The sequence below is a fragment of the Bubalus kerabau genome, chromosome 3 (assembly GCF_029407905.1).
Source record: "Bubalus kerabau isolate K-KA32 ecotype Philippines breed swamp buffalo chromosome 3, PCC_UOA_SB_1v2, whole genome shotgun sequence".
Taxonomy (NCBI): Eukaryota; Metazoa; Chordata; class Mammalia; order Artiodactyla; family Bovidae; genus Bubalus; species Bubalus kerabau.
In genome coordinates this window covers 60031037-60057604 of record NC_073626.1, presented here as the reverse complement: position 1 = coordinate 60057604, position 26568 = coordinate 60031037, and the positions used below count along the sequence as shown (strand labels likewise).

The 26568-nt window shown below is 38.7% G+C and overlaps 1 protein-coding gene and 1 long non-coding RNA gene across 7 annotated transcripts in view; both read left to right on the top strand.

Annotated features, from left to right (window-relative positions):
- PMS1 (PMS1 homolog 1, mismatch repair system component) overlaps positions 1 to 11887 on the top strand; it is a 118418-nt gene extending 106531 nt beyond the window's left edge. For 5 of the 6 annotated variants that reach the window (XM_055571951.1, XM_055571948.1, XM_055571950.1 and 2 more), the window contains 4 exons: positions 2106 to 2591; positions 5986 to 6116; positions 10757 to 10917; positions 11553 to 11887. In XM_055571951.1, the coding sequence (XP_055427926.1) occupies positions 2106 to 2591; positions 5986 to 6116; positions 10757 to 10917; positions 11553 to 11717 (943 nt within the window). In that variant the 3' untranslated portion in view covers positions 11718 to 11887. Of the gene's footprint in view, positions 1 to 2105; positions 2592 to 5985; positions 6117 to 10756; positions 10918 to 11552 lie in introns of those variants that run through there. The other variant, XM_055571953.1, reaches the window with a different exon arrangement.
- A 6959-nt stretch (positions 11888 to 18846) lies between these two features.
- On the top strand, positions 18847 to 26328 carry LOC129646158 (uncharacterized). The gene is made up of 3 exons (XR_008711729.1): positions 18847 to 19132; positions 23246 to 23327; positions 25530 to 26328. It is a non-coding gene; the product is annotated as an uncharacterized LOC129646158 (long non-coding RNA).
- The last annotated feature ends 240 nt before the right edge of the window (positions 26329 to 26568 follow it).

The window sequence follows — 26568 nt, the reverse complement described above, 5'->3', positions numbered from 1 at the left end:
TAGTAATTGATACAGCTTTGTTTTGGTCTACCAGTTTTCCTGTTCCTTCTCAGTTTTGTTTCTCTATTCCTCCTTGTTTTGGGGCAGAGACAGACTCTTTAGGGTTACATGAATATAATTTCATATTTAATTTTAAATTTCTTTATTGGCTTTGCCAGATTTTTTGCTTTGGGGAGTATATTATACATCCTTAATTTATCATAATCTACCTGAGTCTAGCCATGGCTTTGACTGTGTAGACCTTTGTCAGCAATGTGATGTCACTTCTTTTTAATACACTGAGTAGGTTTGTCATAGCTTTTCTTCCAAGGGACAAGCGTCTTTGGATTTCTTAGCTGCAGTCACTGTCTGCAGTGATTTTGGAGCCCAAGAGAATAAAATCTGGCACTGTTTCCACTTTTTTGCCATATGTTTGCCATGAAGTGATGGGACAGGATGCCATGATCTTCGTTTTTTTGAACATTGACTTTTTAAGCTTTTTCACTCTCATCTGTCATCCTCATCAAGAGGCTCGATAGTTTCTCTTCACATTTTGCCGTATGGGTGGTGTCATCTGCGTATCTGAGGTTTTTGGTATTTCTTCTGGCAGTCTTGATTCCTAAAATGTCGATGTTTACTCTTGCTATCTCCTGCTTGTGAAAGTCTCTCAGTAATGTGTGACTCTTTATGACCCCATGGACTATACGGTCAGTGAAATTCTCCAGGCCAGAATACTGGAGTGGCTAGCCTTTCCCTTAATGCAGGGGATCTTCCCAACCCAGGGATCGAACCCAGGTCCCCCACATTGCAGGCGGATTCTTTACCAGCTGAGCTACCAGGGAAGCCCTAGTTGACCACGTGCAATTTACCCTGATTCATTGACCTAACATTCCAAATACCTATTCAATCTTTACAGCATCAGAGTTTACTTTCACCAACAGACAAATCTACAGTGGAGCATCGTTTCTGCTTTGGTCCAGCCTCTCTATTCTTTCTGAAACTATTTCTTCCCTCTTCTGAAGTAGCATATTAGACACCTACTGACCTGGAGGGCTCATCATCCCGTGTTACATCTTTTTGCATTTTCATACTGTTCATGGGGTTCTCGAGGCAAGAATACTGAAGTGGTTTGCCATTCCCTTCTCCAGTGAACCGTTTTGTCATAACTCTCTACTGTGACTCGTCTATCAAAAACCTATTAAAAATTTCTGTTTGAAATTCAAACATCTATGTCATCTTGAAAATGGTTTTTACTGGTCATTTTTTATCTTTCCCATAACTCACATTGTCCTGTTTTATTGCTTGAGTGTTATCTTTTGCTTGTGTAATGGACATTTTTGATGCTATGTTGCAGAAACCCTGGGTTCTATTATCTTCTGAAAAGTATTGGGTTTTGTTCTACCACACAGTTAAGTTACTGACAGGTCCCCTGGAGCTTGGGGAGGCTTTGGTTTATACTTCCTTTAGGCAAAGACTTTAAATTTTGCTATTAGTCTTAGGGCAACTTCCTGAGTTCTATAATATAGTTGTGTGTTTTTTCCCTAAGAAGTAGCCCTTCTCCAATTTTAATTGAAAGCACAAACTGTTTTCCGAGTCATCTAATTATGTGAAACTTAAGCTCCAAATTCTTCTTTCTTTTGCAGCAGGCAGCTATTGAAATCTGTTTATTTCATTTAGAGTCTAGTGTTTACTTTCCTCTAGATTCTCACACGTAGGATTTTCTGAGATTTTCTTCCTCAATTTCCAGTTGTTTTCGAAGCAGGGGGTTTTATGCTCTGATGACTCAGTCTGTTGTGAGTTCAGCTTTCTGACTGAGGTCTTGCTATTCTCCCATAATGCTGGGGACTGCATCTGGTTAAAAGTGGTATAAATGTGGATCTCTTCAAGGGTTGAATCCATTCCAAATTCTCTTGCTTTTCAGTACTCTTCAGTGCCTGTATTAGTCGATTTCTTAATTTTGTTCTCAGCTTATCATGGTTATTATATATGGGTGGGTTAGTGCAATATGAGCCCCTTTGCATTACTGTGCCTGGAATGCCACCTCTTTTTTTTTATAACATTTACTTAAGATGGTTAATATATTTCTCATTATGACTTTATTAGATCACTTTTATATTTATTCATAGATATGAAGAGAAAGCTGCTAAAGACTTGGAAAGATACAATAAGCAAATAAAGAGAGCCATCGAACAAGAGTCACAAGTATCATTAAAAGATGGGAAAAAAAGGATGAAACCCACCAGCGTGTGGAATTTGGCACAGAAGCAGAAGTTGAAAACCTCGCTATCTAATCAGCCAAAACTTGATGAGCTCTTTCAGGCCCAAATGGAAAAAAAAAAGAACCAAAACATTAAAATAGTTCAGATCCCCTTCTCTATGGAAAACTTAAAAAAGAATTTTGATACACAGAAGAATTTTGACTTAGAAGAAAAGGACGAATTTTGCTTGGTCCACAATCTCAAGTTTCCTGATGCATGGTTGATTACATCCAAAACAGAAATAATGTTGTTAAATCCATATAGAGTGGAAGAAGCTCTGCTATTTAAAAGACTTCTTGAGAATCACAAACTTCCTGCAGAGCCACTGGAAAAACCAATTATATTAACAGAGAGGTATGGTGAAGTAATATTTTTTTTTTTTACCCTTAAAAACATTTACTAATTGAAATTGAAGGTGAAAAGTTGAATTTCCTAGTATGGAAAAGTGGTATTTATTTAAAGAAATTGTATAATTTGATTTCTAATATTTAGTAGAATTAATTGCTTTTAAATAATTTTAGAATATTCTAGATAGTTTACTTCTGAACTTAATAAATAGTAAGCTCAGTCCCCCACCACCCGTACATTAGTAACTTCCCCAGGGTAATTCTGACATTGGATTGCCATGGCACTTCTTGTGTAGTCTTTGTTTTAACATTTCAAACATATACCAACATAGAATTATACAATGCTTGCCTTTATCAGTAGTTATCAAGGTTTTCCCACATTTCCTCTCTCTGTCCTTGATATTTATATATGCACATGTATGTTTTTCCTTTTGGTAAAGGATTTAGAATGATTCCCACCTAAAAGAGTTTTCAGCGTATCGCTAAAGTGGCCATTTTCTTACGTAGCTACAAAGCCTTTTTTCATACCCTGCTGCTGCTAAGTCCCTTCAGTCGTGTCCGAATCTGTGTGACCCCATAGACGGCAGCCCACCAGGCTCCCCCGTCCCTGGGATTCTCCAGGCAAGAATTGTGTTCTCTCTACACAATACTAATTCATTGGGATTGTCTCTCATTGTGTCAGAATGTATTTTTGTATATTTTGGATTATGAAGTTTAATTTACATCTAACCCAGGTCCAGCCACTACATTTTATGTATTTTAAATGTTTTCTAATATCATACCATTAACTTATTGTGGATACTTAGTCACGTATTTGTTAGACTATCCCATTGTCTCTATTTGACTGTCTTGTTTCCTCGTGGTGATGTTTAACTTGTTTTTCCCTCTCCCATTTTTAAATGGATATTAGTTCAGGAGGATTGAATAGATTTAGATTATACTTTGTGGTAAGACTGCTTAATAGGTTATGCTATGTGCTTCATATTTCATCACATCAAAAGGCACTCATCACTGGGTTCAGGGAAGCCTGGCGTGCTGCAGTCCGTGGGGTCACAGAGTCAGAAACGACTGAGCGACTGAACTGAAATGAGCTACTGACAACCTGACATTCCACCTTAAAGTTCCCGGTTAACTTTTCCATAATGGTTTTATCCATAGATGATTATTGCCTGCACTAAAATAGATTATAAAATGGAGTATTTCCTGTTCATATCGTACATGAGCAAATTGTTTTCTCTTCAATAGCTATTAACTAAAATACTAACATTTCACATTTTTATACTTAATATTTCTTTTTTTAGCCTTGCATAGGTAGAAGAAGTTATGATAAAGGAGGTAACCTAAAATTTAAAAGATGTGAGTTTGTTTTGTAGGACAAAGTTCTGTATCAGAACATACAGAAATAAATCAAAACTCACTTTAAAAATGTATTCAAACCCTTGTGTTACAGACACTTCCTCCAGAAAGAAAAACAGGGCTAGAAACAGAAAAACATCTGATAAAGCTGTCTTTGAGTATAAAATTTCAAATACACTCTAGCAGTTTTTAACAGAGAGAAAAGTACTGTCAAATTTTTTAACTTTTAATTAAACCTAAGGTTGTATTAATTTTTTAAAATTCTTCCTTTGACAATTTCCTGAGCCAGTGTAAAGAGAATACTGCAGTAGTAATAACAGTAACTAAAATCCAGTTACCTTCACAGTATTCTCTTTACACTGGCTTAGGAAGTTGTAAAAGGAAGAATTTAAAAGAATTAATACACCCTTAGGTTTAAACAGTTAAAAATTTGACAGTACTTTTCTCTCTCTTCCCTTTAAAAGAGCTAGAGTGTATTTCAAATTTTATACTCGATTGTTATTCTAAATGATGTTTGTAAATTTTCATTTCTATCAAAAATCTTTTTGTGCTTGTATGAATTACAGGTTTTTAAAAATATTTTTCTTTGATATTCTATTATAATAAAATTATTAAAATATATGACATAGGTTAAAAATTACATTAAAATTATTATTTGGGTCCATACAGCCTGAGAATAATCTTTCTTATTTGAATAGCAGCAAAGCTTCATTCAAAATTCTTTTCCCTTTTCTTCTGAAATGTGACATCCCCATCATAAGTTTTTAAAAACTGAGTCATAAATAGGATAATTATGTGTTGGACTGCTTTTGCATCAGATTTCTAATGCAGGTTGTATAGTTTATCTCTCAACAGAATAGAGATCTATAAAATACAAAGTAAGAGCTCAATAATAATAACAAAAGTGGCTAATATTTACCACGCTCTTACTGTATGATAGGAACTTCACTAAGGTTTTTGCTTTCATGATCTTACCTTCACAATAACCTAATGAGAGGTATCCACATTTTAATAAGGAAACAAGTACAGAAACGTCAAGTAACTTACCAAGGTTCACACAGTCAGTATGTAAGTGGTGTATGTAAGATTCCAGTCTTGACAGTAACTCTGGATCCTGCACCACTGCTTTCTTCACTGTACCATCATCACCACCACTGCCGGCTCTCAGATTGATCTTCTGAATATTGGGTTGCACCAGACAGAGCACCTCTGCTATATAGCCCAAGTTCTCCTCTCTGTGGTATCTGCTCTCCTCAACCTTTCAGAGATGATAAGCAAAGACATTATCCATTTACTTTCTCAAGGAGTTCAGGATTTTAATGAACAAGTAGCAGCGTATCATCCTGCACCAGATAGAATGTAGAATAGTGCCTTACACACCTACCATATGGTGGGTGTCAAGAGACGCATTATTGTGAATAACATGAAGCACCCTGAGCAGGCCTAAAACCAACATGAAAGGTAAATTTCTGCCCTAGATAATCTTTCACCACCTCAAAATTTTGTTTAATGCTTTTACCACTCAGAACCATGTCATAGGCCACCTTTGGCAAACGTATCATGCCTGTAGTATACAGGAGAAATCTCTCCGGAGTCCTGAATTATTAAATTTTTAAGTTCCTAGGAGAAAAGGTTACATGCTTATCTGCTTATTGAAGAAGCCTTGACTAATGACAGAATATTATGCAAGGTGGACTGCATCAATAACTTGACAGTGTATTGTGTCATGGCATTATTTATAAATAAAGTTTTCATTTGTAGTATATCGAAAGCACTTTTTAAATTTCACATTTAGTTTGTAAAGTTGTAGAAGATAGAAACTGCTTTTGTCTATTCTTCCTTTCTGTACACTGTATGTGGTAGGTCTATGAAGTATTAAGCAAATGGAAAAGCAGTAGAGTTTCTCACAGGGCTCCTTCCACTGTTGTATTTTGGTTACTGATAATAACATTTTTTAAAGGGCCTTCAGATTAACTTTTGTCCATAAATTCTCATATTTTACTTTAAATATTTAAGAAGTTAAAGGGCCATAATTTCTTTTTCAGTCTTTTTAATGGATCCCATTATTTAGAGATTTTACATAAAATGACAGCAGATGACCAAAGGTACAGTGGATCAGTTTACCTGTCCGATCCTCGTCTTACAGCAAATGGTTTCAAGATAAAATTGATACCAGGTATGATACTGTGGTTTAATATTTCCTGAGTTGGAAAAATAAATCTTGTTCCAAAAGTTACTTTTGGGTTTCATAATTTACAGATATGATGATATGTTTTTGTCTCACCACAAGTATGATGTCAGCTGTATAAAAACAGTGTATTTCCAAAAGGTCACTTCTGCCTGAAACAAGCAAGTTTGGCATCTCTTTCAGTCCATTGCTTTGTGTTTAGCATTTCCATAACTAACAACTATAATTTTTGCCATCCTTTGTCACAACATGCATACTGCCTGCTGTGTCTAACTAAATTATTAAATACTCCTTAGCTGATGAAGCAGAAATAAACATGTAGAATATTGGAATCAGCTAACAAAATTGGACATCTCTTTTTCTTTTCTAAAATGATTTACTTGTTTTCCCAAGGAGGTGTCTTAACATCAACAGTCTTACTGTTTGGAAAGTGAATGATTTGCTTCCATGGCTTTGCTATCAGTTCAGTTCAGTTCAGTTGCTGAGTTGTCTCCGACTCTTTGCAACGCCATGGACTGCAGCACGCCAGGCTTCCCTGTCCATCAGCAACTCCCGGAGTTTACTCAAGCTCTTGTCCATCAAGTCGGTGATGCCATCCAAACATCTCATCCTCTGTCGTCCCCTTCTCCTCCTGCCTTCAATCTTTCCCAGAATCAGGGTCTTTTTCAATGAGTCAGTTCTTCACATCAGGTGGCCGAAGTACTGGAGCTTCAGCTTCAGCATCAGTCCTTCCAGTGAATATTCAGGACTAATTTCCTTTAGGATTGACTGGTTTGATCTCCTTGCAGCCCAAGAGACTCTCAAGAGTCTTCTCCAGCACTACATTTCAAAAGCATCAATTCTTTGGCGCTCAGCTTTCTTTATGGTCCAGGCTTTGCTATAAAGCCTGTTATAATACTGTTTGTTTACTATGGAGATTCACCAGGTGAGGAGAAAAAGGAAAATTCATCTGGCTAGGAGACTTCAGTTTTCCTGGCTGGCCCCTTCTCTGTTCTTTCATAGTTTCCATACTTAACTGCCTCTGCCCTATCTATCCCTGCTTCCCAGGTGGCACTAGTGGTAAGGAAAGAAAGTGAAGTGAAAGTGAAGTCCCTCAGTCGTGTTCACTCTTTGCGACCCCATGGACTGTAGCCTATCAGGCTCCTCCGTCCATGGGATTTTCCAGGCAAGAGTGCTGGAGTGGATTGCCATTTCCTTCTCCAGGGGATCTTCCTGACCCAGGAACCCATCCGCAAATGCAGGCCAGTCTTGTCCTGTTACTTTGCCTTCTGTCTGGTATCAAGAGGCACAAAGGTTCCTGGACGAGTGATTCCACTGTCCCCTGGCCCACTCACCCCTAAACTTGCCATGGGCAAAGTGTAGAAAAACAATGTAGAAAAATTTTAAAGGAATGATTTACTGAGACATGAAGAGAAAATAAGTAAAAATGATATACAAATCCATGAAATAGGATATATACAGAAAATGCTTTGGTATTCCATACTTTAATTTTATTGACTAGCAGTTTTAAGAAAACCTACTCAGAACTTACTACCCCCTACCTCAATCCTGGATATTTAGATTTGGAGTAAAGAGTTAGTTCAAGTCCCAAATCTGCCATTTAAATACATGTTGCAGGGGAAATCAGTTGGCCTCAATGTTTCTGCATCAATAGCAGCTAATAATTATTATATGCATGACAGTACATGTATTAATTCATTTGATCTTTCTAAAGGCCTATAGTTCAGTTACTATGCACATTTTTTACAGTTATAAAAATCAAGGCAGGAGAAATTTAGTTTGCTTAAGTATACAGAATTAATGATACAACCAGGATATGAACCCAAGCAATCTGCCTTTAAAACCTAGCTCTTAATTTATGTTTAGTTCCTATTAAAATTGATATATTTACTTCATGAAGGTCAGTTAGCATAGTATGTGCCAATGGTATGTGTTTAAATTTTCTCTTCTCTGCCCATTCTCTAGCACCTCCTCCCTTGTACCTCAGTCGGTAAAGAATCTGTCTGCAGTGCAGGAGACCTGGGTTCAATCCCTGGGTTGGGAAGATCCCCTAGAGAAGGAAATGGCAACCCACTCCAGTATCCTTGCCTGGAAAATCTCATGGACAGATGGAGCCTGGTGGGCTGCAGTCCATGGGGTCGCAAAGAGTCGGGCACAACTGAGCGACTAACACTTACACTCATTTTTTAGGTCCTCCTAGAAATCTTTTTTCCTCAGGGCTTCTGACATTTAAAAATTTATTTGAAGTATGAATCAAGGAGTTTATGTATGTGTGTAGCAGATATTTTTTTTCTTAGTCTATTTTCCTAAATAACTTTGTGGTATTGGTGGCAAGTACTTTTTTTTTTTTTTTTTTCATGAAAGATGTTATCACAACAATTTTTGTTTAAGTTAGGATAATTAGCCTGTCTGTTTCAGGAGCATGTTTGTTTTTGAGTTACCCAATAAGTTTCTGTTTCAGGGACACATTTAACTTGTAGATAGTGTTTTTAAAAGTCCTATAAATGTGGGGTACTTGGCATGGCACCAAGATATAAAAATGAATAAGCTAGTCATCTGCAAGCTGACTTGATTTGAGTGGAATTTACTTAGATTATCATCAGCATTGTTTCTCTTCTCTGTTACAGATCAAGATAAAAATATTCATGTTTCTTTTCATTTTTTTTAGCTGTTTTTTCCTTCATTATTTTTTGTCATTTTTTTAAAAAGACTATTTCTCGTCTTTTAGTGAGTTTTACTGTATTGGACTAACTTTTGATCAGCAGTTTGCCAGTTGCCAGAAAACATCTTTGGATAATAGTACTTGAAAGAGAGGAATAATACATTTGGCTTTAAGGAAGAGGATTCTTAATGTGACCTTAAAGAAATATGATTGTTAATGAGAATAGCTTTTGTTCTGTATCAGTAAGAATTACCCATTTGGGGAACTGCAAGCTTGTCAGACCACTTATTAAAGTATTTTCAGAAGATGGGGAAGCATTTCACAGAATTTTATGAAAACTTCTTGAACATGATTCTAAATGTCTCTTAAGTTTTCCTTATCTATATTCTGCAAACACAGAGATTAACATGTTGTTCAATTTCCTCATTTGTTCCCATATACTTTTTACCCAGGCTTCTCTGGTGACTCAAGATGGTAAAGAATCCATGTGCAATGCAGGAGACCTGGGTTCAGTCCCGGGGCTGGGAGGATCCCCTGGAGGAGGGCATGGCAACCCACTCCAGTATTCTTGCCTGGAGAATCCCATGGACAGAAGAGCCTGGTGGGCTACAGTCCATGGGGTTGCATGGACTGTCAGACACAACTGAGCGGCTAAGCACACACAGCAATTTTTACCCATATCCACAAAATGTTCCTGCATTCATGTAGTCAGTATTAAATGTTTCAGTCTAATCATATTGCAAATACTATAGAACTAGCAATAATGAAAACTCTCTTGACTGATAAATTTTTTCTATCTGTATATATATAAAAAGATGTTTACTGGAATATTCTGCTACTTCCTCTTTGCCTATCTAATCCCTGTTTAGTCCCATTTAAGTTCGGTTGGTTGCTCAGACCCTCATTTTGTCTCCTTTTACTGAACTCTGTATTTTATCCCTGAACACTTGATTATGTATCTTCTTATATTGTTCTCCAGTTGTTTCCTGGGAGGAATATTAGGATGCCTGCACTGTTTATTATACCACTAGTGCATCTGCCATTCTGGTCAAGGAACTAGTCTGTAAATGGCAGGTTAGGAATGGGTTCATCTCAGGACCTGAAACTCTTCAAGCTACATCACTCCTCTTTTAAAATTTTCCCTTTGATAGCTTATCCAACATCGGACTATCTCTTTTTCTTTACTTATAGGTAACATTTTGTGGTCTGCAATATTAAGAATACTGTTACACAGATAGAGCCAAAAAACCCAAATCTTTGCTATTTTCTGAAAATCATAAAATATGTTCAAAAGCTAAATTTGATGCTTGGGAAGTTCAAATAATAGATATGTCAGATTTAAACATTATTCTAAAAACTAAACATTAGTATTTCAATTCCTCAAACTGCTAATATATTAATGTTACTATAGTGGTAATCATTCTGTAACTTATATGTATATTTATCAACACGTTGTGCACCTTAAACTTACACAGTGTTATGTGTCAAACATATCTAAATAAAGCTGGAAAAAAATAACTTACTATATTTTTATAATAACTTGTAAGATAAACTAATCTTCAAAATAATTCAGGCTTTTAGATATTAAACCAGTATGATTGAATTGGAATAGCAACAGTTGTTAAAACATTTAAACCAGTTTTATTTTAATAAATATCATGGGACTCCATTTTCTCTCCAAAGTAAGAAATGTTCTAAACAAATGTAGGGAACAGAACAATAATATCTGAGATTAAATGATAAAAAGTACATGTGGTTTCTTTGAGCACTTATGACTTAATGTGAATGTGAAATCCTATGGGAAATTATTTGTTTTTCAACTAGGGAACAAAACTTTTTCCGACAATATTAGATTCTAATGAATGTTCACCAAATATTTTAACAGTGATTTTGTTTTCCTTAGACATTTTCTGGAATACAGTTAAAACAAAATTTAACTATATGTGTTTTTTTTTTTTTCTTTTAGGAGTTTCCATTGCTGAAAACTCCTTGGAAATAGAAGGAATGGCCAATTGCCTTCCATTCTATGGAGTGATGGATTTAAAAGAAATCCTTAATGCTATATTAAACAAAAATGCAAAGGAAGTTTATGAATGTAGACCTCGAAAAGTGATAAGTTATTTAGAGGTATGTATTATTAGCTTATGTAGATTGGCTAGATTTTAAGGTACTTAACTCTTTCTTAATAAAATAGTAAATGATTTTGAAATCCTAGAAGGTTTGTTATCTGTTTATGAGAGGAAAAGCTGCTTAAATGTCACCTGGAGGAAACTTTCCCTAACTATACTCTCTTTATCACATTATTCAGTTTAATTTTGTGCAGTAACTTGCTGAAATTTTGTCTTTTAAAAAACTTGTTTATTTTTAATTGGAGGATAATTGCTTTACAATGTTGTGTTGGTTTCTGCCATACATCAACATGAATGAGTCATAGGTATACATATACTCCCTCCCTCATGAGCCTCCCTCCCATTTCCCACCCCATTCCACCCCTCTCGCTTGTCTAGGTTATCTTTTTATCTTTCTGCTTCTCTGCACTAGAATGTCAGTTTCAGAAGAGCAAGGATGTTGCTTTTCTTGTTCTCTGCTGTATTTGTAGAACCTACAACAATGACTAGCACAAAATTGTTGTTTAGTAAATATTTGTTGAGTGAGTGAATAATTAAAGAATATAATCAATTTTCTGTCTTCCTATTTGCCAGTAAAAACCTGTTTTCTGCTTCAGATATATCATAGTAAAATGTATGGCTTTCTCTCCACAGGGAGAAGCAGTACGTCTGTCTAGACAATTGCCCATGTACTTATCAAAAGAGGACATGCAAGATATTATCTACAGAATGAAGCACCAGTTTAGAAATGAAATTACACGGTGTGTTCATGGTCGCCCATTTTTTCATCATTTAACCCATCTTCCAGAAGCCACATAATTATGTTTAAGAAAATTTACTATTGAAGTCAATATGGTCATAAAATAATGAATCAGGTTTAAACTATCTGTGTACTATCATGTGTTAAATGATTGTTTTGTAAATAAGGAATCACTGGCCTGTTTGTATATTGAAAATTTTTTCAAAACTATAAAAAATTAATAAACTAATATAGACTATTAATTCATTTTATTCTCAAGAACCAACCTTCATAATAACTGCTAAGTTGCTGCTAAGTCACTTCAGTCGTGTCCGACTCTGTGCAACCCCATAGACGGCAGCCCACCAGGCTCCCCCGTCCCTGGGATTCTCCAGGCAAGAACACTGGAGTAGGTTGCCATTTCCTTCTCCAGTGCATGAAAGTGAAGTCGCTCAGTTGTATCTGACTCTTAGCGACCCCATGGACTGCAGCCTCCCAGGCTCCTCCATCCATGGGATTTTCCAAGTAAGTACTGCTATTAATAATAATAGCATAATTACTATTGGTTATAAACACTAAATTGAAAAATACTTAACTGTTCTTGGGTGGTTGATTTACTCAGTCCAGTGAGTCAACTGTTATCATCAGATGATTACTTTGGTCATCTGATTCAAAGGGCTGACTCATTGGAAAAGTCCCTGATGCTGGGAAGGATTGAGGGCAGAAGAAGAGGGCATCAGAGGATGAGATGCCTGGATGCTATCACCAACGCAGTGGACATGGACTTGGGCAAACTTCGGGAGATGGTGAGGGACAGGGAGGCCTGGTGTGCTGCAGTCCAAAGAGTCATGACGGGATGACTGAACATCAACAACATGGACTAAATTGTATCCTCCAAATTTTCCAGTTGAAGCCCTGACCCCAAGTGAGATGGCATTTGCAGATGAACCTTTTAAAGAGGCAGTTAGGTTTAGTGAGGGTGGGGCTGGGGCACTCCTGGTGGGATTAGTGCCCTTCTAAGAAGAGATACCACTGAGTTTGCTTATTCTCTGTTATCCTTTCACCAACATCGCAATTCCTATTCCTGCTGCTGGACAGAGAGGAAAAGTGGCCCTCTCTGATCCAGGAGTAGAGCTCTTACCAGAAACCAGTCATGTCAGTACCTTGACCTTAGACTTCTAGCCTCTAGAACTATGAGAAAATGCCTGTGTGCTTTTTAAGCCCAGTCTAGAGTATTTTGCTATGGCAGCCTGAACTAATACACTGGGTTCCATGCTATTCAGGGAAAAATAAAACATTAACCTGGCATATCTGACAGAAGTTATCAATCCTCTGTAAAGGAAAAGAGGGAAAGTAACGGGGTGGGGGAAAAGTAAGGAAATACAATTTAGAGAAAGAAGATAAAACATAACTTCAAAAATCCTGTTATTTACCTCTATTTGGGGGTAACAGACGGGATTTTCCAGGTAAGAGTAAGATGAGAAGTTGCTGTTTCTTATATGGAAATTGTTGGGCTGTGCGATCAAAATTTGTCAGAACATGGTAAGAAACAGATTTTTAACAAAATTTAGATTGGAGTATTTATAGTGCATGTGTTCTTTGAAAACCAGATCCCACAGTTCAGTTCAGTCCCTCAGTCTGGTCCAACTCTGCACACCATGGACTGCAGCACGCCAGGCCTCCCTGTCCATCACCAGCTCCCAGAGTTTAATCAAACTCCTGTCCATTGAGTCGGTGATGCCATCCAACCATCTCATCCTTTGTCGTCCCCTTCTCCTCGTGCCTTTAATTGTTCCCAGCATCAGGGTCTTTTCAAGAGAGTCAGCTCTTCACATCAGGTGGCCAAAGTATTGGAGTTTGAGCTTCAACATCAGTCCTTCAAATGAATATTCAGGACTGATTTCCTTTAGGATGGACTGGTTGGATCTCCTTGCAGTTCAAGGGACTCTCAAGAGTCTTTTCCAGCACCACAGTTCAAAAGCATCAATTCTTTGGCACTCAGCTTTCTTTATAGTCCAACTCTCACATCCATACGTCACTACTGGAAGAACCATAGCCTTGACTAGACGGACCTTTGTTGACAAAGTAATGTCTCTGCTTTTTAATATGCTGTCTAGGTTGGTCATAACTTTACTTCCAAGGAGTAAGCATCTTTTAATTTCATGGCTGCAATCACCATCTACACTGATTTTGGAGCCCAGAAAAATAAAGTCAGCCACTGTTTCCCCATCTATTTCCCATGAAGTGATGGGACCAGATGCCATGATCTTAGTTTTCTGAATGTTGGGCTTTAAGCCAACTTTCTCACCCTCACTTTCATCAAGAGGCTCTTTAGTTCTTCTTTACTTTCTGCCCTAAGGCTGGTGTCATCTGCATCTCTGAGGTTATTGATATTTCTCCCAGCAATCTTGATTCCAGCTTGTGCTTCCTCCAGCCCAGAGTTTCTCATGATGTACTCTGCATAGAAGTTAAATAAGCAGGGTGACAATATACAGCCTTGATGTACTCCTTTTCCTATTTGGAACCAGTCTGTTGTTCCATGTCCAGTTCTAACTTGCTTCCTGACCTGCATCCAGATTTCTCAAGAGGCAGGTCAGGTGGTCTGGTATTCCCATCTCTTGAAGAATTTTCCACAGTTTGTTGTGATCCACACATTCAAAGGCTTTGGTGTAGTCAATAAACCAGAAATAGATGTTTTTCTGGAGCTCTCTTGCTTTTTTGATCCAGTGGACGTTGGCAATTTGATCTCTGGTTCCTCTGCCTTTTCTAAATCCAGCTTGAACATCTGGAAGTTCACGGTTCACTTATTGCTGAAGCCTGGCTTGGAGAATTTTGAGCATTACTTTACTAGTGTGTGAGATGAGTGCAATTGTGCGGTAGTTTGAGCATTCTTTGGCATTGCCTTTCTTTGGGATTGGAATGAAAACTGACCTTTTCCAGTCCTGTGGCCACTGCTGAGTTTTCCAAATTTGCTGGCATATTGAGTGAAGCACTTTCACAGCATCATCTTTCAGGATTTGAAACAGCTCAACTGGAATTCCATCACCTCCACTAGCTTTGTTTGTAGTGATGCTTCCTAAGGCCCACTTGACTTCGCATTCCAGGATGTCTGGCTCTAGGTGAGTGATCACACCATCGTGATTATCTGGGTCATGAACATCTTTTTGTACAGTTCTTCAGTATTCTTGCCACCTCTTGTTAATATCTTCTGCTTCTGTTAGGTCCATACCATTTCTGCCCTTTATTGAGCCCATCTTTGCATGAGATGTTCCCTTGATATCTCTGATTTTCTTGAAGAGATCTCTAGTCTTTCCCATTCTATTGTTTTCCTCTATTTCTTTGCATTGATCACTGAAGAAGGCTTTCATGTCTTCCTGCTACTCTTTGGAACTCTGCATTCAAATGGGTATATCTTTCCTTTTTGCTTCTCTTCACGGCTATTTGTAAGGCCTCGTCAGATAGCCATTTTGCTTTTTTGCATTTCTTTTTGTTGGGGATGGTCTTTATCCTTGTCTCCTGTACAATGTCACAAACCTTCGTCCATAGTTAATCAGGCAGTCTGTCAGATCTAATCCCTTGAATCTATTTCTGACTTCCACTGTATAATCGTAAGGGATTTGATTTAGGTCACACCTGAATGGTCTAGTGGTTTTGCCTACTTTCTTCAATTTAAGTCTGAATTTGGCAATAAGGACTTCATGATCTGAGCCACAGTCAGCTCCCACTCTTGTTTTTGCTGACTGTATAGAGCTTCTCCATCTTGGGCTGCAAAGAATATAATTAATCTGATTTTGGTATTGACCATCTGGTGGTGTCCATGTGTAGAGCCTTCTCTTGTGTTGTTGGAAGAGGGTGTTTGCTATGACCAGTGTGTTCTCTTGGCAAAACTCTGTTAGCCTTTGCCTTGCTTCATTCTGTATTCCAAGGACAAATTTGCCTGTTATACCCAGTGTTTTCTTGACTTCCTACTTTTGCATTCCAGTCCCCTATATGAAAAGGACATCTTTTTGGGGTGTTAGTTCTAGTAGGTCTTGTAGGTTTTAATAGAACCATTCAACTTCAGCTTCTTCAGCATTACTGATCAGGACACAGACTTGGATTACCGTGATACTCAATGGTTTGCCTTGGACATGAACAGAGATAACTTTGAATTAGGAATACAGAAATATTAGCTGAAATCATACTGCTTGTGTAGACAAGAAAGACAAATGACTCTCCATTCTTCCAGTAATCTATAATCACCACAAACTAGCCAAATGTGAGACCTCTCTCTAATTCTATTATGGCCTCATCCCAGAGAATCTAAACCGAAGATCCTCAAAAGGCAATGAAGACCTCAATAACGGTCAAGTGAACTTAGTCTCTATCTGTTACCGTAGAGCCTATATCTCATTTGTCTGGACCAAATGCACTGTATGAATTCTCAAGCAGCCTGCTTTTAACTTGGCTAAAGTATTCTCTGAATCTTAATGTGTGCCTCCCTGCTTAAAAACTTGATTAGCTTACCACATCCTTGGGATAAAATCTACCAAATCCTTAGAGGCCTGCTGCTGCTGCTGCTAAGTCGCGTCAGTCGTGTCCGACTCTATGCCACCCCATAGAGGGCAGCCCACCAGGCTCCCCCGTCCCTGGGATTCTCCAGGCAAGAACACTGGAGTGGGTTGCCATTTTCCTTCTCCAATGCATGAGAGGGAAAAGTGAAAGTGAAGTCGCTCAGTCGTGTCCGACTCTTAGCGACCCCAGGGACTGTAGCCCACCAGGCTCCTCCATCCATGGGATTTTCCAGGCAAGAGTACTGGAGTGGGGTGCCATTGCCTTCTCTGCCTTAGAGACCTAGGAGATCCTTTAGGATGAAGGTACGGCCTATCATTCTTATCCAATCTCCATTTCTCAAGAACCAGCAATGTAGGATTTCTTGCAGTAAGCAATGCATTGGCACACTATTCCTCCTGCTTGAAATACATTTATTTTTCTCCTCCTGGATAATTCCTTAACTGCTTGCTAGTTTCTTCCACAGGTTTCTCCAAGGGAGTAAGTGCCCCTCTACGCTTCCATAGTACATGCTGTGTATGTTCTCAGTCATGTCTGACTCCTTGTGAGCCCATGGACTGTAGCCCACCAGGCTTCTCTGTCCATGAGATTCTCCAGGCAAGAATATTGGAGTAGAATGCCATTTCCTACTCCAGAGAATCTTCCTGACCCAGGGATCGAACACCCATCTCTTAAGTCTCCTGCACTGGCAGGTGGATTCTTTACCACTGCACCACCTGGGTAGTACATGCTACATAACCCCATAACAATGATATTACACTGCAGTAATATTTCTCATCTGGAGGGCAAGGAGTGTCTTTTGTCTGTAATGTGTTCAGCACTGAGTGTGACAGTAATGTCACTGAATAAACAGAGACAAATACATAACAAAAGGAGAAATGGGGGAGTTAAAGTAATTGAGTCCAATTTCAGTAGGGTGGAAGAAATCTACTCCCCACTCCTCCACTGATTAGTTTAAAAGATTTTATGGAAAAAATTGACCTCTTCAGAAGCAGTTAAATATGGTCAATTGTAATACTGGCCATATTAACTGAAAACTAACTGAAATCCCCTGTCCTGCTAATGAATATTCATGACAAATAAGGGGGGAAATTAGCATGTTAGAAATAATTGTGTACTTCGGAGTCAAGTTCAGCATCTTCATTGCAGAGATGAAAAAGTATGGGCTAAAAGAAATGGACCTGAGATTGTTAGAACTTTGATATAGGATATGGCTGTGGCTCTCCTAATGTGGCTCAAAGTTGATAACCACTGAAACAGAACTTTTAAAACTAGTAAAAGGAATTTTACATTAATTTACAGTGGCTTAAGGAGGAGTAAAAAGTGTGATTAAAAATACAAGCAAGCAGAGAAAACAATTTCAAGGCAGAGGTGGACAGAGCTCAGTACTGTGTTGTTAGTATTACAAGAAACAATGAAGATTTTGATGATTAAAAATGTTAAAGGTGATATCACCCAAAAGATGGAGAATAAATTAACAGGTCACTCTTAATTATTCATGTCCATGAAGAGAAGTAATTGATATCTTGAGTCACCTTTTATTCGGTTTTGCAGTAAAATATATGATTTTTCCTCTCAGTATTTAAACTCTTCTTTTTTTGTTTATGCTAAAGTACTAGAACAGTTGTGGCCACTCAGGCAACTCAGAGTTAATTACTCCAAATTGGTTGGATTATCACCATCACAAAGATTCTTTTTAGCAACTATGAATCCATAAACACTGGTTTGCCAAAATTAATCTAGAATTAATTTCAAGAATATGTCTAGTTCATCTAAATACCTTAATATCATTACTGGTATTTTTGAATCTCAGCAACTTCGGTTTTTATACTAGTGAGTCAAACTCCATCTCCAACTTCAATAAATAGATCATATTTACATTCTTAGCTAAGAAATACAGGCTGCAGTGGGATAGATGGCAATTCCTGCAACCTGAAGCCATTAAATCTGGCTAAGACCACTGAATTCAGGTCTAACATTTTCTAGTAGGTTTAAAATTTGAAACCTTATAGACATTAATGGATCACACATGGCTACCCACAAGGAGAAAGATCTATCCAAAGCGGCCTTCAGGCTTCATCTCTGCGTGACCCTAGTGCTAAAGCCCAGACTGGGATTCCAAGCAAAACCCTTGGGCCTTAGGAGCCTCTTGGGAGACTTACACCTTAGGAGTACTCCCTCTTCCTTGCCAAGCTGTAACCTACTGATAAAAACGGGCAGTTGGGGGTGAGGCTTTCCTTTCCTTCCTGATCTCCTCGCCTCTCCCTTAATCTCCAGCTTCCCAAACTGCAGCGGCCGTCACCTCCATCCTGGGAGCAGGGCTTCGCCGTGGCCACCGCCCGCTGCAGCCATTCTGTCCCGAGGTTGGCAGCTGCGCGGGGTGCAGCTTCCTGTGGGGAACGGGGAGGGCGCGCGTGGGGGCGGGGCTTCCACGCCCTCTCCAGGAGCTGGGAGGCGGGGCCTCAACAGAACACCCCTCCCACAGCCATCCTGCCCGCTGGATTTCACAAACCGCCTCTCAGTTAATCTAGCACTCCTTAGAGAGGCGACAAAGGCTGTTTTGTAATTACTTCTTTCCCCAAATACTTTGTTGTTTAGTCACTATGTCGTGTCCATCTCTTTGCGACCCCATGCACTGTAGCTCACCAGGCTCTTCTGACCATGAACTCCAGGCAAGAATAATGGAGTAGGTAGCCGTTCCCTTCTCCAGGGTATCTTCCCAACCCAGGGATTGAACCCAGGTGCCCTGCATTCTAGGTGGATTGTATGCCATCTGAGCCACCAGGGGAGCGCCTCTCAAATACTTACCTTGACCTTAATGAGTAGGACCTGTTTCTCACGTCAAAACAGTATGAAAATGGTAAAGAACATGAGCTCTGGGATTGGAATCTCAATTCTACCTACAATCCTAAATCTGAAGAGAAGATTAATGAGATCATATAAAGTAAGTACATAATGTATATAGCAAATTGGTGGTAAGCACTTGTCCTAACTACTAACTTAATCCAATATAAAGTACTGGAAGGAAAATGCAAAATGAATTTATTCTTTTAAGAAGCCGTTGCAGGACCTCTTCGGCTTTCCAAGTGCCCCAGTGGTGAAGATTCCCACTGCCAATGCAGGAAGCGCAAGAGATGCAAATTCAATCCCTATGTAGGGAAGATGCCTTGGAGAAGGAAATGGCAACCCACTCCAGAATTCGTGCCTGAAAAATTCCATGGACAGAGGAGCCTAGTGGGCTACAGTCCATGGGGTCTCAAAGAGTCAGACACAACAGCAATTGAGCATGTAGGGCCTTTTACAATATACTGTAAGCTGGAAAATGATTCCAAAATTTAGCTTAGGTCTGGTACAAATGTATGATGCAAATTTTGTCATCATATATATCTCTATGAACTTCTCTTTCCTCAATTATCCATAAATTAAAAAGAATTACTCCCAGAAATGTGTCCCAGAGAGGGCCCCCAAATTTTTAAAGGGTAATGGGAAAGACTCCAGTATTTGAGTTGTTGGAAACAAGACAGTGCTGGGAAAAAAGTCCCAGGTACAGGTAGAATTTCAGGTATCACAATTTGTACCTCCCAACACAAACATCTTAATTTTAAAATTAATGAAATTTGAAAATTTCTGTAATTTTCTTTGAAAATTATAGGTGGTATATATGGAGACACTGTATACAGTATAACATTTTACATAACAAATAAAATCACTGAAAATCATAAATATAACCCCATGAACAGTATGAAAAGGCAAAAAGATAGAACGCTGAAAGATGAACTCCCCAGGTCGGTAGGTGGCCAATATGCTACTGAAGATCAGTGGAGAAATAACTCCAGAAAGAATGAAGAGATGGAGCCAAAGCAAAAACAACACCCAGTTGTCGATGTGACTGGTGACAGAAGCAAGGTCTGATGCTGTAAAGAGCAATATTGCAGAGGAACCTGGGTGTTAAGTCCATAAATCAAGGCAAATTGGAAGTGGTCAAACAGGAGATGGAAAGACTGAACCTTGACATCTTTAGGAATCAGCAAACTAAAATGGACTGGATGGGTTAATTTAACTAGATGACCATTTTATCTACCACTGTGGGCAAGAATCTCTTAGAAGAAATGGAGTAGCCATCATAGGCAACAAGAGAGTCTGAAATGCAGTACTTGGGTGCAATCTCAAAAACGACAGAATGATCTCTGTTCATTTACAGGGCAAACCATTCAGTATCACGGTAATCCAAGTCTATGCCTCGACCAGTAATGCTGAAAAAGCTGAAGTTGAATGGTTCTTTGAAGACCTACAAGACCTTCTAGAATGAACACCCCAAAAAGATATCTTTTTCATTATAGGGGTCTGGAATGCAAAAGTAGGAAGTCAAGAAACACTGGGACTAACAGGTAAATTTGGCCTTGGAGTACAGAATGAAGCAGGGCAAAGGCTAATAGAGTTTTTCCAAGAGAACACACTGGTCATACCAAACACCCTCTTCCAACAACACAAGAGAAGACTCTATACATGGACATCCCCAGATGGTCAATACCAAAATCAGATTGGTTATATTCTTTGCAGCCAAAGATGGAGAAGCTCTATACAGTCAGCAAAAACAAGAGCAGGAGCTGACTGTGGCTCAGATCATGAAGTCCTTATTGCCAAATTCAGACTTAAATTGAAGAAAGTAGGCAAAACCACTAGACCATTCAGGTGTGACCTAAATCAAATCCATTACGATTATGGATCAACTTCTACTTCGATTACAGTAGAAGTCAGAAATAGATTCAAAGGATTAGATCTGATAGAGTGCTTGATGAACTATGGATGGAGGTCGTGACATTGTACAGGAGACAGGGATAAATACCATCCCCAAGCAAAAGAAATGCAAAAAAGCAAAATGGCTGTCTGAGGAGGCCTTACAAATAGCTGTGAAAAGAAGAGAAGTGAAAAGCAAAGGAGAAAAGGAAAGATATACCCACTTGAATGCAGAGTTCCAAAGAATAGAAAGGAGAGAAAAGAAAGCCTTCCTCAGTGATCAATACAAAGAAATAGAGGAAAACAAGAGAATGGGAAAGACTAAAGATCTCTTCAAGAAAATTAGAGATATCAAGGGAACATTTCACACAAAGATGGGCTCAATAAAGGGCAGAAATGGTATGGACCTAACAGAAGCAGAAGATATTAAGAAAAGGTGGCAAGAATACACAGAAGAACTATACAAAAAGATCTTCACGACCCAGATAATCACAATGGTATGATCACTCACCTAGAGCCAGACATCCTGGAATGCGAAGTCAAGTGGGCCTTAGGAAGCATCACTATGAACAAAGCTAGTGAGGGTGACAGAATTTCAGCTGAGCTGTTTCAAATCCTAAAAGATGATGCTGTGAAAGTGTTGCACTCAATATGCCAGCAAATTTGGAAAACTCAGCAGTGGCCACAGGACTGGAAAGGGTCAGTTTTCATTCCAATCCCAAAGAAAGGCAATGCCAAATAATGTTCAAACTACCATAAAATTGCACTCATCTCACACGCTAGTAAAGTAATGCTCAAAATTCTCCAAGCCAAGCTTCAACAGTATATGAACCATGAACTTCCAGATGTTCAAGCTGGATTTAGAAAAGGCAGAGGAACCAGAGATCAAATTGCCAACATCGACTGGATCATCAAAAAAAGCAAGAGAGTTCCAGAAAAGCATCTATTTCTGCTTTATTGACTATGCCAAAGCCTTTGACTGTGTGGATCACAACAAACTGTGGGAAATTCTTCAAGAGATGGGAATACCAGACCACCTGACCTGCCTCTTGAGAAACCTGTATGCAGTTCAGGAAGCAGGTTAGAACTGGACATGGAACAATAGACTTGTTCCAAATAGGAAAAGGAGTATGTCAAGGCTATATATTGTCACCCTGCTTATTTAATTTATATGCGGAATACCTCATGAGTAACACTGGGCTGGAGGAAGCACAAGCTGGAATCAAGATTGCTGGGAGAAATATCAATAACCTCAGATATGCAGATGCCACCACCCTTATGGCAGAAAGTGAAGAAAGAGCCTCTTGATGAACGTGAAAGAGGTGAGTGAGGAAGTTGGCTTAAAGCTCACCATTCAGAAAATGAAGATCATGCCATCCAGTCCCATCACTTTATGGGAAATAGATGGGGAAATAGTGGAAACAGTGGCTGACTTTATTTTTCTGGGCTCCGAAATCAGTGCAGATGGTGATTGCAGCCATGAAATTAAAAGATGCTTACTCCTTGGAAGGAAAGTTATGACCAACCTAGACAGCATATTAAAAAGCGGAGACATTACTTTGCCAACAAAGGGCCATCTAGTCAAGGCTATGGTTCTTCCAGTAGTCACATATGGATGTGAGAGTTGGACTATAAAGAAAGCTGAGTGCCAGAGAATTGATGCTTTTGAACTGTGGTGTTGGGGAAGAGTCTTGAGAGTCCCTTGAACTGCAAGGAGATCCAACCAGTCCATCCTGATGGAGATCAGTCTTGGGTGTTCATCGGAAGGACTGATGTTGTAGCTGAAACATCAATACTTTGGCCACCTGATGCGAAGAGCTGATTCATTGGAAAAGATCCTCATTCTGGAAAAGATTGAAGGCAGGAGGAAAAAGGGGATGACAGAGTATGAGATGGTTGGATGGCATCACCGACTCAATGGACATGGGTTTGAGTAAACTCTGGGAGTCGGTGATGGACAAGGAGCCCTGGTGTGCTGTGGTCCCTCAGGTGGCAAAGTGTCGGATACGACTGAGCAACTGAACTGAACTATTCAAAGTGTTGAGTATCTTTTTTAAAAATTGGTATATCTGGTGCTTAAATTTTAATCTAGACTTGTATCTGATGCCATTTGGAAAAAAACTAAAGTGTTCGCTATTCCTAAAATAGTTTTATCTATAAAGAACTTAAGTATAATTTTCTAGATAATATCTGCATCCAGATACTTAACAGATAAAGTAAAGACTGGCAAATTTCAAATTACCTTGAACTTATTTGAATGTTGAACTTACTGGATTTTTATGAAGTTTCTCATAGGCATTTTAATTATTTTGCAATTTAGATCATAGAAATGAATGATGAATTAAGAAGAAACTGGCAAGAAATGGACTTGAATGGACGTAACATATTTTGGGAAGGAAATGGTATGTTTTCAAAGTTAATTTTATTTATTTTAAAAGGACAGTTTTTTCCTAAATGTGCTTTCATTTTATCTAAGACAAGACAATGATGTTAACCTGCCTAAAAACATATTTTAAATATTTTGCTAATAATAATAGTGAAATTTTTTCCATCTTAATAACTAAATGTATATAACATATTTACTACCTATTTCCAAGTTTTTTGCACTCTTTTTTGTCTTTTGTTCTTAGCTTCCCTAGTCATATAAAAAAAACTCCTAAATCAAACTTTTCCCTCCATACATAGTGATGATCCTTGATGTCCCAGATAAAAACAAGATTAAAGCACAAACCTCCACACATGAGGTTTCCAACTTTTCAAAGGTTCTATAGGAGAAATCAAGTTTTAACTACTTTTCCCATTTAAAACTCAAATAAAATATACCATCCTTCTCTGCCCCCAGAGTTGAAGACGAATACTTCAATTTTCTAGGTTTCTTCAATTGACAAGTTTGAGGATACTCTGTGTATTCTAGTAGGTCTGTTGTCGGTATCTGTGGGTTGTACATCTCCACATTCAACTGACCATGCATCAAAAATATTCAGGAGCAAAACTTGAATTTACCATATACCAACAATTTACCATACACCAGGTCCCCTGGTGGTTCAGATGGTAAAAAAATCTGCCTGCAATACAGGAGATGTAGGGGACATGAGTTCAGTTCCTGGGTTGGGAAGATCCCCTGGAGAAGGGAATGGCTACCCACTCCAGTATTCTTGCCTGGGGAATTCCATGGACAGATGAACCTGGTGGGCTTCAGTCTGTGGGGTCGCAAAGAGTTGGACATTACTGAGCAACTATTTACATAGTATTAACATTATATTTACAACTATGTACAAAGTATTTGCCTGGTAGTATATTTTGTAAGTAATCTAGAGATGAGTTAAAATATACAGAAAAGTCTGTTTAGGCTATATGCAAATACCATGCCATTTTATATGAAAGACTTGAGCATCTTCTTAGATTTTGGGATCTGTGTGGAATTTTGGAACCAATCTTTCATGGATACCAAGTGATAGCTATATATGAGTATAGCTTAAGTCAGCACTTCTCAAATTTTAATGTGCATATGAATCTCCTAGGCATCTTGTTAAAATACATGTCTGATTTAGTAGGTCTGGAATAGGGTCTAATATTCTGCACTTCTGACAGGTGCTGCTGGTTCAGGAACTATATTTGAGTTAACAAGAGTGCACATAATTTTTGGCCAAATGCTAGATTCTTGAAATAGACTGCACATAAATTGTTAATCTGAATATGCTGAAAGTCAGTCAGAATTATGAATGTGTTTATGGCTCTCCACTTTTGTTAGGAAGTCAAATTTAGGTTTTCTTCTGTGACATCACTCTTTATAAAGAAGTAGGATATATATACAAGTTGACCTTTGGTATCCGTGCAGGTTGGGGTCTGAGTGGAATATCAGAATCCATGAATGCTCAGGTCCATAGTGGGCCCTCTGTTTCCTCAGACGTGGAACCTGCTAATACTAACATCTGGCTGTATGCTTATTGAAGAAAAGTCACAAATAAGTGTATCTGCATAATTCAAACTTGTGTTGTTCAAGGGTCAACTGTATTCTCAAAATATTACTGAGGTGGGTGGGTGTGTGTTAGTCACTCAGTCGTGTCCAATTCTTTGTGAACCCATGGACTGTAACCAGGCTCCTCTGTCCGTGGAATTTTCTAGGGAAGAATACTGGAGTGGGTTGCCATTCCCTTCTCTAGGGGATCTTCCTGACCCAGGGATTGACCCTGGGTCTCTTGCATTGCATGTAGATTCTTTATTGTCTGAGCCACCAAGGAAGCACTACTGAGGTAGCTGACTCCAAAATAACCACAATCAGCTTTCCCTTCTTATACACACACACACCATCTCCTCATTAAGAGGTGGAATCTACTTCTCCATTCCCTTGAATCTGCACTAGTTTTTGATTCCTTTTACCATTAGTTAGATTATAACAGCAGTGAGGCTATATGCCTCCCAAAGCGAAGTCAGATGCCTTGCCGCTTTCCTTGTAGCTCTCTTGAAACTTCTGGGGAAGTCAGTCACCTCCTAAGAAGTCAGCCTACCTTGAGTCTGCCATTATGTGAAAAAGTACAAGCCTGCCAGGTGAAGAGGCCATGTTGAAAATGAGATGCTTGACTAATTGATTCCCAATTGTTCAGTCATCCTACCTCAGGTGCTGGATGTTGAGTGGAGACTCCTTTCATTGATTATGATCTCAGCTTCCATCTGATTATTTGAGGTTCCCAAGGGAGGACTGCCCAGCTGAGCTCATCAGCTGCCCAAACCTTGAAAGATAAACTGTTAAACCACTAAGTTTTGAGGCGGTGCAAGTGGTAAAGAAACCACCTGCCAATGCAGGAGACAAGACGCAGGAGACGAGACACAAGAGATGCGGGTTTGATCCCAGTGTTGGGAAGATCCCCTGGAGGAGGAAATGGCAACCTACTCCACTATTCTTACCTGGAGAATTCCATGGACAGACAAGCCTGGTAGGTTACAGTCCATGGGGTTGCAAAAGAATTGGACACAACTAAACATGCACACATAATGCATGCAGAAATAGATAAACAGAACGTTTACCTTATGCCAGCTTGATGAGTTTCATAACTGAGATGTCATGTTGATCTTACAGAAAATGAGAGGTTGCAAATGCATCTGAAATTTTCATGTAAATAATACTGTAGGCTAGGTTTTTTTTTTTTAATAAACTTACTCATGTAATATCTAGGTCTTATTTTCATTAAAATGTTCTAGTATTAAATAACATATTTGAGTCATATTTTATGATCATGCCTTCAAGATTGGGGATACTATTAATTTGGAAATCTGATTTTCAGCTCTTCCACATAATCACTAGAATTTTCCATTCTTGCCAGTAAATGCTGTCACCTATCCATGGGATCAAACTGAGTGAGAAATAGATTAATATTCTTTATTAAATGTTAACTTTTGTTTTTGATTCATGCCATGATTTGTCTAGATATTGCTCTTTACATTAGTTTCTTAAGGGGGCTTTATTGTTTCATAAAGAATGATTTTACAGATATTTAAAAACAGGAGGAGAAGGGGATGACAGAGGATGAGATGGTTGGATGGCATCACCGACTCAATGGACATGAGTTTAAGTAAGCTTTGGGAGTTGGTGATGGACAGGGAAGCCTGGCGTGCTGCAGTCCGTGGGGTCGAAAAGAGTTGGGC